We start from the raw sequence: 13,658 nt of genomic DNA, 5'->3' as shown, positions 1-13,658 counted from the left end.
CTGTTCTTCTGACAGGGTCTGAACTTGTCTACTATTACTGTCTTTCTAAACACACTTCGTTGGAGTTATCCCTCCCGCCGACCAGTGTTATCCAACACTAGGTCTCTCCTTTGGAAACGTGCTAAGCTCTAGTTTGTAGATTTCTCCCTAGTGGCGCCTCTGAGGAGAAGATTTCCAGAATTCTGCCCACAGACCTATGCACTGTCTTTAGAGCAAAAGCCCTACTATAATGAAGGCCTACCTGTAACGTTGCCTTAAAGAACTGGGATGTACCTGTGTCAGGCATATGTGCTTATCTCTGGCCAACAGTAGTGCTTGATCTAGGCATTCTTGGCCCTACCTTGTTTCTCCTAATTGTCACCCTTTTTCCCTTCTTTTTTTTTAAACTGGGGTGTACTCTTGGTCAGGAGATAGGCACCCTCTGAGAGTCTCTTATCACTGCAGTCACAAAGAGATGATGTTCCCTGAAAGCGAAAGCCAAAGGCACAGATCCTGTTATTTCTTTACCCAAGCTGTTCCTTCTTTGGCACTTCAGTCCAGAACCCAATCATTCCTGCACTTCTCCTTCTTGAGAGAAGCAATAGGGTAGAGGAGATGTAAGCGCTTCATAAAGCTGCAGGTGGGATGAAAAAAAGACATTTCCATACTTCCATTTTGCTATCTTCTTTTCTTGGAGTTGAAAATAGCTGACATTTATTGGGCATTTCTATGTGCCCAGCACTGTTACAAGTACCTACCTGTATTAACTCATCTATTTTTCAAAACAAGCCTATGAAATTTTAACTCTTCTTATCCCCCTTTTACAAGTGAGAAAACTGAGGTGAAGAGAAGTGTGGTAACTTCCCAATGGTCACATAGGGAGTACTTTGCAGAGTCAAGTTTTGAACAGGCATCTGGCTTCAGAGTCTGAACTCTTAGTGACCAGATTATCTCACCTCTCAGAGGTGGGGATAGTAGTAGTAATAGTTGTAAGTATCCTAGTAGTAGCTATAGCAGCAGCAGAGGGATAGGCAAGTTACACCCCAGGTTATGGGAGCCTCCTGAGAGGTTATGTGATGGACGTTTTAGAGAATATAGAGATGATTACAGAATCCATAGTATTGTATATCCCAAATATTCATGAAAATGCTACACAGCAGTACCACTTTGATGATATAATTCTGTTACAAATTTCATTTCCCATCTTTAATGGCTGAGGGTAATTTTTTTGAAGCAAAAAGGAAACCGAAGGAGATGCTGTATGTAATTTTTTTTTTTTTTTGCTTCCCACCCACAATTCTTAGGTTTATTGATTTATCTTATATACTATAGGAAGAATGTATTGATAATTTAGTTGTTTCTAACCCAAGTTTCTTGCACATGTTTAAGAAAAATATATATTAAGGGAAGTTATATATAAAATACATATTCAAAAAGTGATTTGATTCTAAAATGAAATTAAGATAATTCTGTTTATATTAGCATGAAAGTAACAAAATGCTTAGGAATAAATTATCAAGAGAAGTACAAGATATCCTTGCTAAAAACTACAAGACATTGTTGAAAGAAATCAAAGAGAAAAATATTTCATGTTCAGGGATTATATTATTAAGATGGTAATATTCCCCAAATTGATCTAGAGATTCCACACAATCCCTATTAAAATCCCAGCCACATTTTTTTGCAGAAATTGACAAGCTGACACTAAAGTTCACATGGAAATGAAAAGGACCCAGAATAACCAAAATAATCTTCAAAAAGGAGAACGAAGTTGGAGGATTCACATGTCCTAAACACAAAACTTGCTACAAATCTATAGCAAAGAGTAAGGGTAAGGATACGTATATATATTAATGTAATAGAATTGAGGATCTGTCAGTAAACCCTTAAATTTGTAGACAGTTGATTTCAACAAGGGTACTAAAACAATTCAGTGTGGTAAAAATAGTTTTTTCAACAAATGGTCCTGGAACAACTGGATATCCACATGCAAATGGACCATATACCAAAACTAACTCAAAATGGATCCTAGGTTAAAGAACTAAAACTGTAAATTCTGAGAAGCAAACATAGGAGTAATTATTTCTGACCTAGGGATAGGCATTTGTTTCTTAGATGTGAAACCAAACACAGAGATGCCAAAAGAAAAAAAATAAATAAACTTTTGTGCTATTAGTGATAACAGGAAAATAGACAGACATCCCACAGAATGGGAGAAAATTTTTGCAAGTCATATATCTGATATGGGACCTATATCCAGACTATATAAGGAACTCTTAAAACTCAATAATAAAAAAAAAGATAAATAAACCAATAAAAATAGGCAAATGAGTTGAGTAGATATTTCTGCAAAGGAAATATACAGATGGCCAATAAACAACATGAAAAGATACTCAGAAGCATTAGTCCTTAAGGGAAGTACAAACCAAAAGCACAGTGAGATACTACTTCGCATCCAGTAGGATGGCTAAAATAAAAAAGATAGCAGGTGTTGATGAGGATGTAACAAAGATGTGGAGAAACTCATCATGGTACATTGCTGGTGGGAATATAAAATGGTGTAGTCACTTTGGAAAACAGTTTGGCATTTCCTCAAAAAGTTAAATATAGAGTTATCATGTTACTGAGCAGTTCCACTCCTAGGTATGTGTTCAAGAGAGTTGAAACATGTATCTATCTAAGAACATGTACATGAAGGTTCATAGCAGCAATATTCCTAATAGCCAAAAAATGGAAACAACCCAAATGTCCATCAGTTGATGGGTGGATAAACAACAATGGTATATTCATTAATACAATGGACTATTATTTGGCCATTAAAAAGAATGGCATACTGATACACGCTACAGAATTTATGAACTTCGAAAAAATATTCTAAATGGCACAAGTCAGACGCGAACACCACATGTAGTATCATTCTATTACATGAAATGCCCAGATAGGTAAATCCATAGAGACAGAGTAGAGACAGAATGTAGGTTAGTGGTTGCCAGGGGCTGGTGGGGGAGGGTGGCAAATGGAGAGCTGTTATCCAAAAAACAAACAAAAAAAAAGATCAAATTGCAAAAGTCATTGTTGGCTGATGGGGGGTGGGCAGTATAATCTCTAAGGCCCTCAAAGGCAGCTTAGCTTCTGCTTTCCAGATGAATGAAGGTAAGAAATAGTGAATGATCAGTTATTTTGATTTAGGCTTTTCTTCCCATGCTTCCCCCCTAAATTTGCCTCCAAGAGCATCTTCAGCTGTATTACACAAGTGTCGATATGTTGTATTTTCACGCAGCAGGATTCAGGTGGTCAGCAATTAGTGGAGTGAGTGTACACAGGGAGTGGGGGCTCAGAGGAAACCCTCCAGGTCACAGGAAAGCCACAGAGGAAGGGTCAGCTTGGCAGGAACCTTCTGGGCTGCAGGCGAGCCACCCTGATGCCTGCAGAAGGCACCCAGGGCAGGAGGTTTCTGTGGAGAGAGGGTTATGGGAGGATTATCGCCAGGCTAGGGTGAGCTTGCAAGGTCTTCAGGGGACCTGATGTTCTGGATGGGCAGCTGGGGCTGAGCTCCACCAGATGTCCTCCCATCCACGCTGCCGGCCCGCTGTGCAGCAGCCAGAAACAGCAGGAAACCTTCTTTCTCCTGCAGTTAATCCTTTCTCAGCATCCTCTGCTGAGAAACCTACTGTGTTGCTCATGTAAAGGAGAGACATTTAAAAGAATGGTGTCTGTTATCGCTGATCATATATTGAAGGGTGAATTTGGAGCTGAGAGGCGATAAATTGATCATTGGCTCATGCCCTTATTTCTTATGCTATAATTGTCACATATATTACATCCACATCCAAGACAATATTGTATATATTTTTACTTGTATTTTGAAGAAATTAAGGGGAAAATAAACTTTTATATTTACCCAAATAGTTACCATTTTTGATGCCCTTCATTTCTTCATGAAGATTCAAATATTCCACTAGTATCATTTCTACTAAGCATAAAAATAATTTATCTTAGCATTTCTTATACTGTGGCTCTGTTGGTTACCTATTTTCTTACTTTTACTTTTTATCTGAAAATATCTATTTTACCTGAAAATATCTACTTTACCTTCATTCTTGAAGGATTTTTTGCTGGATATAGAATACTAGGTTGACATTTCTCTTTTTTTCCAGCAATTTAAAGATAATAATCTAGTCTTTTCTAACCACCATAGTTTCTGATGGGAAGTCCACAGTTATTTGTATTATGTTCCCTGTAAGGTGTCACTTCTCTCTGATTGCTCTCAACTTTGTCTCTTTATCCACAGTTTTAAGGATTTGGCTCTGATATGCCTAGGCTTTATTTTTTCTTTTTATATTTATTGCTTGGGTTCAAGGAGATTCTTTCATGTATGTCTTTGGCCAAATTCAGGGAGTTTTCAGCCATTATTTGTTCAAACATTTTCTGCCTGTTCTGACCCATTTCTCCTTCTGGATCCCATTACACTTGATAGACCTGTGTATATTGTCCCATGCGCCCCTGAGATTCTGTGCATTCCTCAGGCTGCATGAATTCTACTGACCTGTATTCAAGTACATAGACTCTTTCCTCAGTCATCTTCATTCTGCTCCTGGGCTCATCTGCCTTGAGTTTTTATTTCACATGTTCTTGAATCTCTGCTTGGTTCTTTTTACTCTTTTCTCTTTCTGTACTGAATTTGTATCTTTGGGATCAGTGCTCACATTAAGCACAGTTCTGAAATTTGTCTTAAAATCTCTTCTTGTAAACCACACCACAGAATCAGGGTTGCTGCTGCTTCTGCCGTGACCGAGGCAGCACAGAGATAGAAGTTTCCAAAGCTGCCAGTCCCAGATCGATAGCACTTCTGTCATCATCAGGAATCTCCTGAATCAGGAAGACGTCGGCCATGTGTTCCAGAATCCTGCTGCATCTTCTAGGAACCGTATCATCATTCAAAAGGGATGCCCTGCAACCTGCCTTTCACCTCAAGTAATTCTGACTATGTCTTACATCAGATCGACTTCCTACAAACATTTACGTTATATCCAGAACCCTCTCTAAAAGAGAGTTTTAGCCTCTTTAGCCCCGGAAACATGCTTGAAGAATATTTGAGTGGTGATCGCCGTCTACCTGCTGTGGACTGCTCCTCTAATTATTCAACGTTCATATACTCCCTTTTTCCCATATTCAAACTTCCACCAAATCTCCACAGCAACAGCAATGTGCTGTGAAAACATAATGCACCAGTGCTCTATAGAAACAAAAATCTGTAGACCTCTTATCAAAAGGAAGGATTCAGTCTCGATCTTCTCGTGTGATATAGTGTGATGTGATGATCATCCCTATGCTAGTCCAGTCACAATTCTAGTTTGATACTTTGTAATTCATGGACTAAATTATAAAATATACAAACACACACACATACCCACAAAGAAGGAATAAAGTAACCCATCATGGCCTTCGGTTCTATAACTGGTTATAAGTCCATCATTTGTATTGATTTTCTTCCTCCACTGCCAATTACATTCTCCCTTTGTCCTCAGCCAGAACCTCACTTAGTTGATTTACCCAGAGTTTCATCCCTGAAGGATCTGACCTTTTGGTCATCTTGCCTCATGAGGTTGCTGTAGTATTCTATTTATTTCTGCCACTTGGACGTGTCAGAAATAGAGGGCGGTCCCTGGCTTCCAGATGTAATCTTCCCTGCTGACATGGCATTGTAAATGCCTGTTTTCCTCCACCATAGAGGTCAATTGCACCAGCCAACACAGGAACTTCTATTTTGCCGTTGGTACAGTGGCATGAAGAAATTCATATAGCCAGGTGGAAATCTCAGCTTCCAGTTGACGAAGCCATTGTTCGGTCCTTTGGTCGGAACCATTTTCACTTGGTTATGTAGACCTCTAAGACAAGATCCAATGCCACAAGGATGGGAATAACACTTTTCCAATAAATCATTAGATGTAATATTGAGAGTTCCCAGCCTTACTTTCATACCTTGGCTCCTGAACTTGTGTATTCTGGATGTGGGAGAAAGAGCATCGGATATTGGTCACTGGTTTAGAACATAAGTTTCCTATCACTCAGTCTTATAAGAAGTAGTATTCTAGCTGGAACTAATTGTTCAAGGAAAATTTACTTCTGTTTTTAGTTCCCGCTTGATCCCAATTTTGTATCTATTACAACTACTTGATGATGGAGTATTGCTGCGTATACCTAACCTTAGGTAACACCCAGTTCAGATGAGCAGCTCTGGGCGTATAGTCACTTGGTGTCCCACTATCAGACACTCATTCAGTCATTACTGGGGCCAAATAGCATAAGCAAGGAGTTTTTCTTTTTTCTATAAAGGGTAATATTTACTTGTCAAGAAAGTTATGACTTTCTTCCCAAACCTAAGTGCCCCCGCCTTGTGATTGTCTCATTAGGGTCAGCTACAGGTGTACTGATTAGCTCCAGGAATATTGGCTCTTATTGGTCATAAGGTCCATGTGGCAAAGCCTCTTGTTCCCCAATGTAGACCAGCTAGAGATCTTAATATGCTCCTCTGGGCCCTTCTCAAAGTTCACAGCCTTGTGGTTTCTCAATATATGCATCTGAGTAGAAAACCAAAGAAATATATGTTGCCTCAAATATCCAGAGACCCATCAAGCATTGTATCTGTTTATTAGTGATAGTAAGTACATCTAAAGCAACATGTTTTTCACTTTAGGGGTGTATTCCCACAGGCCTAAGACCCAGAAACTGCCCAAGTGTTTCAGGCACCTGAATTCTTGGGTTCCCTCTCTGGAATGCATGTGATTTACCAGGGCCCTCAAAACCCCTGCCATATCAGCATGATGTCATCAGTACAGTGCACTGGCACGATGTCCTGTGGAACGTTTCAATGATCAGAATCCTATGAACTATTAAATAATGGCCCAGAGCCAGCAAGTTGACATAGCCTTAATAGGACAGGAAAAGTGCCCTGCTGTCTCCTAGGTGAATGCAAACCCCCAGATCAAGAACTGTCTAACATGGATCAGAGGCAGGGAGCTACATCTGGAACAGTAATTAGCACTGTGTAATTACAAACACCACCCGATTAATTTTGTGATAATTCACTGTTATTCTCCAAGATCCTTCAATGTCCTGCACAGGTCAAATAGGCAAATTTATTGGGCATGTAGGAATTTCCACCCCTGAAAATTTCAAGACTTCAACTTGGCACTGAGCTCTGTGAATCTTCCAGGTGGATATATATAGATCCAAGCACCTTTGGGAAGACTGAGTTTACAGCAATGACTCCCTAAACCAGTGGGTCACCAAGATAGCATCCCGCTGCATCTACTAGGATTAAGAACCTGGAAACGCAGGAAGCCTCTGAACCAGCTGCAGGATAAGCCAGAACTGTGCCGCCTCTGCTACAGTCCGCGCCAGCAAAACGCATGCCCTGAGCCCACTTCTCTTCTTCCGTAATGTACTGCTAAATCCGGTTCTCAAATGAGCGCTCAGATTGGCAGAACTCAAACCTCATCCAAAATCCTAACTGCAGAGGAATCTGGGGAAATTTATTTCTAGCTCCTCTGTCCCTGAAATGCAGAAAGATGTGCTAGAGTAGAAAATGATGGCGTGGGTGTTGGCAGGTCCTTCCGTGGTTTCCGCTGCAGTTGCCTCATGCGTGATGTGAGCCCAGGCCTCCACGTCAGCCTCTCTCAAAGTTCCACTGCATTTACAAAAGGGCAAGTGACAGTTAAAATGTAAGGAAGAAGAGAGGCCATTTTATAATAATATTCACAGAATTTTAAATCACCTTAATGGCTCTGTACTTAGTCTTTGCTCTCGATTGAACCTCAGTCATATTGGGGAGACAGTCACGGTTCATAGCTGTATTGTGGAAAATCTCTTTGTGGTGAACTTTCCTTCTCAGCAATGTCCTCTAAAAGGACTGTATTAACTCTAGACAAATGGATTTTATTTCTAGTATTTAACTTCTTAAGGGTCAATGAATTACACGTATAACCTTCAATGCTTTTACATTATTATCCTACATTATAACATTTAACACTTATTGGGCACTTACTTGGGGCTGGACACTATGTTAATCAGTTTTGCTGTCTAACTTAATATGCACAATTCTATGTAGTGGGTGCTGTCCCAGTCACTGTTTTGCAGATGTGTAAGCTGAGACATAAAAGGTTAAGTAAGTTGTTAGTACAAGTTAGTAAGCATGGAGTTGGGATTTGACTCAGGCAGTGTTGGGCTCCAGAGTCTGCAGCCTACCCTGTCACACTTTCATTTCATCCCCATTCTGTAAAGTTCCTTTCAGTTTATGGTGAAATTTTTCTTCTCTTTAAGTTATCTCCTAAAGATTAAATATTGAGGGAAAAAGATAAATAAACAATTAAAGCATCAGTGAAATACTCAACCGAAGTTTTTTAGAGCTTTGGTAAAAGTACTCTTTTTTCAGGTACAAATTAAAATGTTGTAAAACATGTGACATCTAATAAGTCATACTGGAGAGTTACAAAAGATGGGCGTCTTAGCTAATTACATTGTTAGGAAATAACAATGATAAATAACTATGATTTTCTATGATAATAAATTGATGTGGTTTTAGTTTTAACTCTGATAAGTTGATTTCAAAAATTATTATTAACAGCTAGTTATGCATGTCCAGATTTATAATAGAAATTTCTTTTGAAGTCTATAATCCATTCACTTCCTTAGTGTCACTGATTAACTTTTAAAGTTAAAGTATATTATTAAAATATCAGTTTGAGAAATATCTATATTAAGTATACATCGTAAAGGACACAGATGGCATTTCCTAGTTTCATATGGCATTAGTTATTTAAGCATTGTCATTTAAACATTTTACATATAAAAGCAGTGTCTCCTCAATAGGATTTTAAGCCCATAGAGAACAATGGCAAGGCAGATGCTGTTTCTGTGTTTTGAGATACTCCTTGAAGCCTCCTTTCTCCCAGATATATTAAAGGAAAGATTTAATGAAATTCCAGATATGAGTTATATGCAACTTAATGTGAATTATAATCAAATGGCCTTTCTCCTCCTAACTATAGGGGATATAGTTCATTGTCTCCCATGATCCTTTGAAATTTATTTAATGACGAGTTCTTTTGCTGCCTCTAGATGAAAATTCAGAGTCCCACATTTCTTTCTCCTCACTCTAAAACATTGTGACTTTAGACTTTTGACTAGTGGAGAATAAACACCCACACCCACACCTGTCCCTCTGCAACGTGGAGGTGGGACTCTCCCCCAAAAACGTCTTCAAACTTTTTCTTCTTACCCTGTTTATCCACCTCTACCTCTATATCTCCATATCTATTGGGTGGGCCAAAAGGTTCGTTTGATTTTTTTCCGTAAGATGGCTTTAGTAGCACTTAGTTGTCTTTAACTTCATTCGAAATAATTTTGTTAAGACTGTATGTGACAGCTGTCATATCAACGTGCTTTTAAAAAAAAGACATCAAAATTGGTGAATTTTTGTGTAGCCATTCTAATATTGAAGATGGAAGAAGAAAAAGCAACAGTTTGGCATATTATGCTTTATTATTTCAAGAAAGGTAAAAATGCAACAGAAACACACAAAAAGATTTGTGCAGTGTGTGGAGAAGGTGCTGTGACTGATTGAACGTGTCTTAAGTGGTTTGCGAAGTTTCTTGCTGGAGATTTCTCGCTGGATGATGCTCCACGGTCGGGTAGACCAGTTGAAGTTGATAGCGATCAAATCAAAACAATAATTGAGACGTTATACCACACGGGAGATAGCCGACATACCTAAATCCGACTTAGTCAAATCAAGCGTTGAAAATCATTTGCACCAGCTTGGTTATGTGAATCGCTTTGATGTTTGGGTTCCACATAAGTTAAGTGAACAAAACCTTCTTGACCATATTTCCACATGCAATTCTCTACTGAAATGTAATGAAAACGTTCCATTTTAAAAACAAATTGTGATGGGCAATGAAAAGTGGATACTGTACAACTGTGTGGCACAGAAGAGATCGTGGGGCAAGTGAAATGAATCACCACCAACTATACCAAAGGCAGGTCTTCATCCAGAGAAGGTGATGTTGTGTATATGGTGGGATTGGAAGGGAGTCCTCTATTACAAGCTTCTTCCAGAAAACCAAACGATTAATTCCAACAAGTACTGCCCCCAGTTAGACCAACTGAAAGCAGCACTCAATGAAAAGTGTCCAGAATTAGTCAACAGAAAACGCATAATCTTCCATCAGGATAACGCAAGACTACACATTTCTTTGATGACCAGGCAAAAATTGTTACAGCTTGGCTGGGAAGTTCTGATTCATCCGCCCTATTCACCAGACATTGCACCTTCAGATTTCCATTGATTTAGGTCTTTACAAAATTCTCTTAATGGAAAAAATTTCCATTTCCTGGAAGACTGTAAAAGGTACCTGGAACAGTTCTTTGCTCAAAAAAATAAAAAGTTTTGGATAGATGGAATTATGAAGGTGCCTGAAAAATGGCAGAAGGTAGTGGAGCAAAAGGGTGAATACGTTGTTCAATAAAGTTCTTGGTGAAAATGAAAGCTGCATCTTTTATTTTTACTTAAAAAAACAAAGGCACTTTTTGCCCCACCCAATATATTTAGTGGATAAGGGCTTGAGAGTCTTGTTTTATCATCTTGATTCATTCTGTATGTACTCTGTCTAAATGATATGAACTTTTGGTTCTTCAGCTAAAACTTCCATTTTAGCACCTTGTCACACATTTCAAAATATTAACTGCTATAAAATTTCATTACTTCTATTATGATAATCTGTTTCACAGTTTTGCTTGAGACTGACCCAGAATTATGTTGACACTTTTTGTACTCCCTGCAGCATGGAACTCAGCAGTAAATTTTAGAAAATGCCCATTAAATATATTTTGAGCTAACTTGATAGAAAATAGAAACCTACTCATTTTGATCTTTAGTTTCAGGTGCAGCATTATGTCTCTGAGAGTCTGGTAACCCTGGGAAGCTGCAGCTTGTTGAGAAAATCTATAATATCTCTGCTTCTGTCAGAAGTAAACAGCTTTGCTGATGATCTGGGCACCATCAATCAGGTACATATAACTTGACACTGTAACTTTCATTTATAGTTAACGCAGCTGTAGACTTTTCTTTCCCTTTCTCCTCCCCTCTCTTTTTGCCAGGCTGATATTTTAGTCGTTACCTTATTTCTAATGTACATAAATACTGTTGCTGCCTGCTGAAATTACAGAAAGATATTTTCAGAAAATAGTTTTCAAAATAATGCCATTTTATCATCCTTACTGGTATATTGTGCCAAAGGTGTCACTAGTGATGGCAAAGGAATGGCCTTAAACCTCTCCAAGAAGGCAATGTGTTCCTAAAGCAAAGCAGTGAGAGGAAAGTGAACAGGAGAGGATGATAAATGGAGAACAGCCTCTGACCAGTGGTTCTTATTCCTAATTGCTCATGACACTCATGTGGCTAACTTTAAATATTCCGTTGCCAAGCCATATGCCAATCGAGTTAAATGGAGGTCTCTGGGGTTAAGACACAGGTATTGGTATTGTTAAAGTTCTCCAGATGATTCCAGTGTGCAACCAAGGTTGAAAACAATGCTCTTTTATCTGTGCAGAATCTTATGTCACTGCTGACAAATGTGTCTAAGGAACAGAAGTCATTCCCATGTTTTTTTTTTTTTTTAAGCTAGTGTATCTTTTTTTTTTAATTTATTTAGTTTTTTATTTATTTATGGCTGTGTTGGGTCTTCGTTTGTGTGCGAGGGCTTCCTCTAGTTGCGGCAAGCGGGGGCCACTCTTCATCGCGGTGCGCAGACCTCTCACTATTACGGCCTCTCTTGTTGCGGAGCACAGGCTCCAGACGCGCAGGCTCAGTAATTGTGGCTCACGGGCCTAGTTGCTCCGCGGCATGTGGGATCCTCCCAGACCAGGGCTCGAACCCGTGTCCCCTGCATTGGCAGGCAGATTCTCAACCACTGCGCCACCAGGGAAGCCCCATTCCCATGTTTTAATGTTGACAGTGGCATATTACGTGTTCACTTTCTCAGCTCACTTAATATTATTATTGTTTCTGTGGTTAGAATTAAGCACAAATAAAGGAAATCAGAGACAGAAATGTTTTGGTAAAGAGAAAAATTAATAAGAGAAATATATATATATATTTATATAATATTAAATGCTTTTAACCAAGTTCTTACGTCTAAGTTCTCTACATTTAATAACATATTCCAAAATATTATATAATCTACTTGAATTCAATCAGTGTTATGGTAAATCATCTAGTCAGCAGTTTTTCAAGTGACTGTTAAATGGTGAACCCTTGTAAGAGCTCTGTTAGATATATTTTTAAAAAGTAGTTGTTACTGATCCCAAGGAGCTAAAAATCCATTTGAGAAAGAAATAAGGCACATTTACTAGTGGAAAAAAACAGTGAAGAGTTAAAATGCATGGTGCCATTTGTAGGAGCTCCAAGATCAAGGAAGTGATCAAGGTAGGTTGCAAGTCCCTCAAAAGATTTCATGAAAAAGGAACAGCTTGAAAAATGGATTTGAATTGAAAAGGAGAGAATACATAATGTTGAGGCACTGGGTGTTAGTTTTAAAAAGTGTGCCCAGAATACTGAGGAAACAAGGTGAGGTCATGGCGTTAAAAATAGGAAGCAATGTGGGAAATTAGTTTGATGGAATCAGATTTGTGTGGAGAATAACAAAACACAGAAAAGAAAATTTTATTTACATATTCTCATTTAATTTTTACCAAAATACATGAAGTAGTTATATTATTTACCTAGTTTATAGATAAAGAAGTCAAGCCTTAGAGCAGTTAAGCAACTTGACCAAGGTTGCAGAAAGAACATATGCTAAGAGCCATAATTCAAACCCAGGCATTCTGATTGTTAAGCCACTTTAGAATAAGAGTAACAATAACACAACAAGAACTAGTTTTTGCAGGGTAATATGTGTTATGCTTTACCCGAATTGTCCCATTCAATCCTTTTAGTAACCCTTCAAGATATTAGTATCGTTGTTCAAAGACAAGGAAACTATTCATCAGCATTCTTAACAATGGATAACAGAATTCACTCCAGCCAATTTAAGCAGAAGAAGATACATGAATAGCTATGGAATTGTTGAAGAAGAGACTAGGCCGTACTTTCATGAGTGACCCCCGCAACTACCCAGCTGAATAGGAATAGGCTCCAAAGGAATTGCTGCCTTTGCCGTCATGACCAGGAAGCTGCCTGCTGACTCAAGGAGCTACTACTACAGACACAGGGTCCATAAAACAGTCCTGCTGCAATGTACAACAGCCAGATATATGCCCTGTGTTGTCCTGTCTCACTATGTGATTCAGTTTCAACTAATTCAGTTTTTGTGAGTGCGTTTATTTCTAAGCCAACAACATATTCAGAACCCTAGCATCAAGGAAGTATAGAAAATGTAGTTTTATGCTTTTTCAGCTTCTTTACTCTAAAAGGGTGATAGAATGACTAATGATGTAGTCAGTCCAAGGTGTCTATCACATGTAAGGCTCAGAAATTCAGTAACGTGGTGGTAAGAGATGGCGTCAGAATAGGAGGGAATACAGGGCAAAGGGCGTGAATGCAGGGAAGCCATTTATTCGGGACTCTCAATGTAATTAGTCTTCCACAAGCAGGAGTAGAAATAACCACTTGTATGTAA

The 13,658-nt window shown here is 38.7% G+C and overlaps 1 protein-coding gene across 2 annotated transcripts in view; it reads left to right on the top strand.

Moving 5' to 3' along the window:
• The window catches only part of MEI4 (meiotic double-stranded break formation protein 4), a 236,388-nt gene that overhangs the window by 152,516 nt on the left and 70,214 nt on the right, over nt 1-13,658 (top strand). The window contains exon 4 of one of the 2 annotated variants that reach the window (XM_059942100.1): nt 10,918-11,049. The exons of the other annotated variant lie outside the window; for it this stretch is intronic. Coding sequence (XP_059798083.1) covers nt 10,918-11,049 — 132 coding nt within the window. The remainder of the gene's footprint in view (nt 1-10,917; nt 11,050-13,658) is intronic. 2 annotated transcript variants of the gene reach the window in all.

Source organism: Balaenoptera ricei, chromosome 12, assembly GCF_028023285.1.
Source record: "Balaenoptera ricei isolate mBalRic1 chromosome 12, mBalRic1.hap2, whole genome shotgun sequence".
NCBI lineage: Eukaryota > Metazoa > Chordata > Mammalia > Artiodactyla > Balaenopteridae > Balaenoptera > Balaenoptera ricei.
This window is presented reverse-complemented; position numbering and strand designations above follow the sequence as displayed.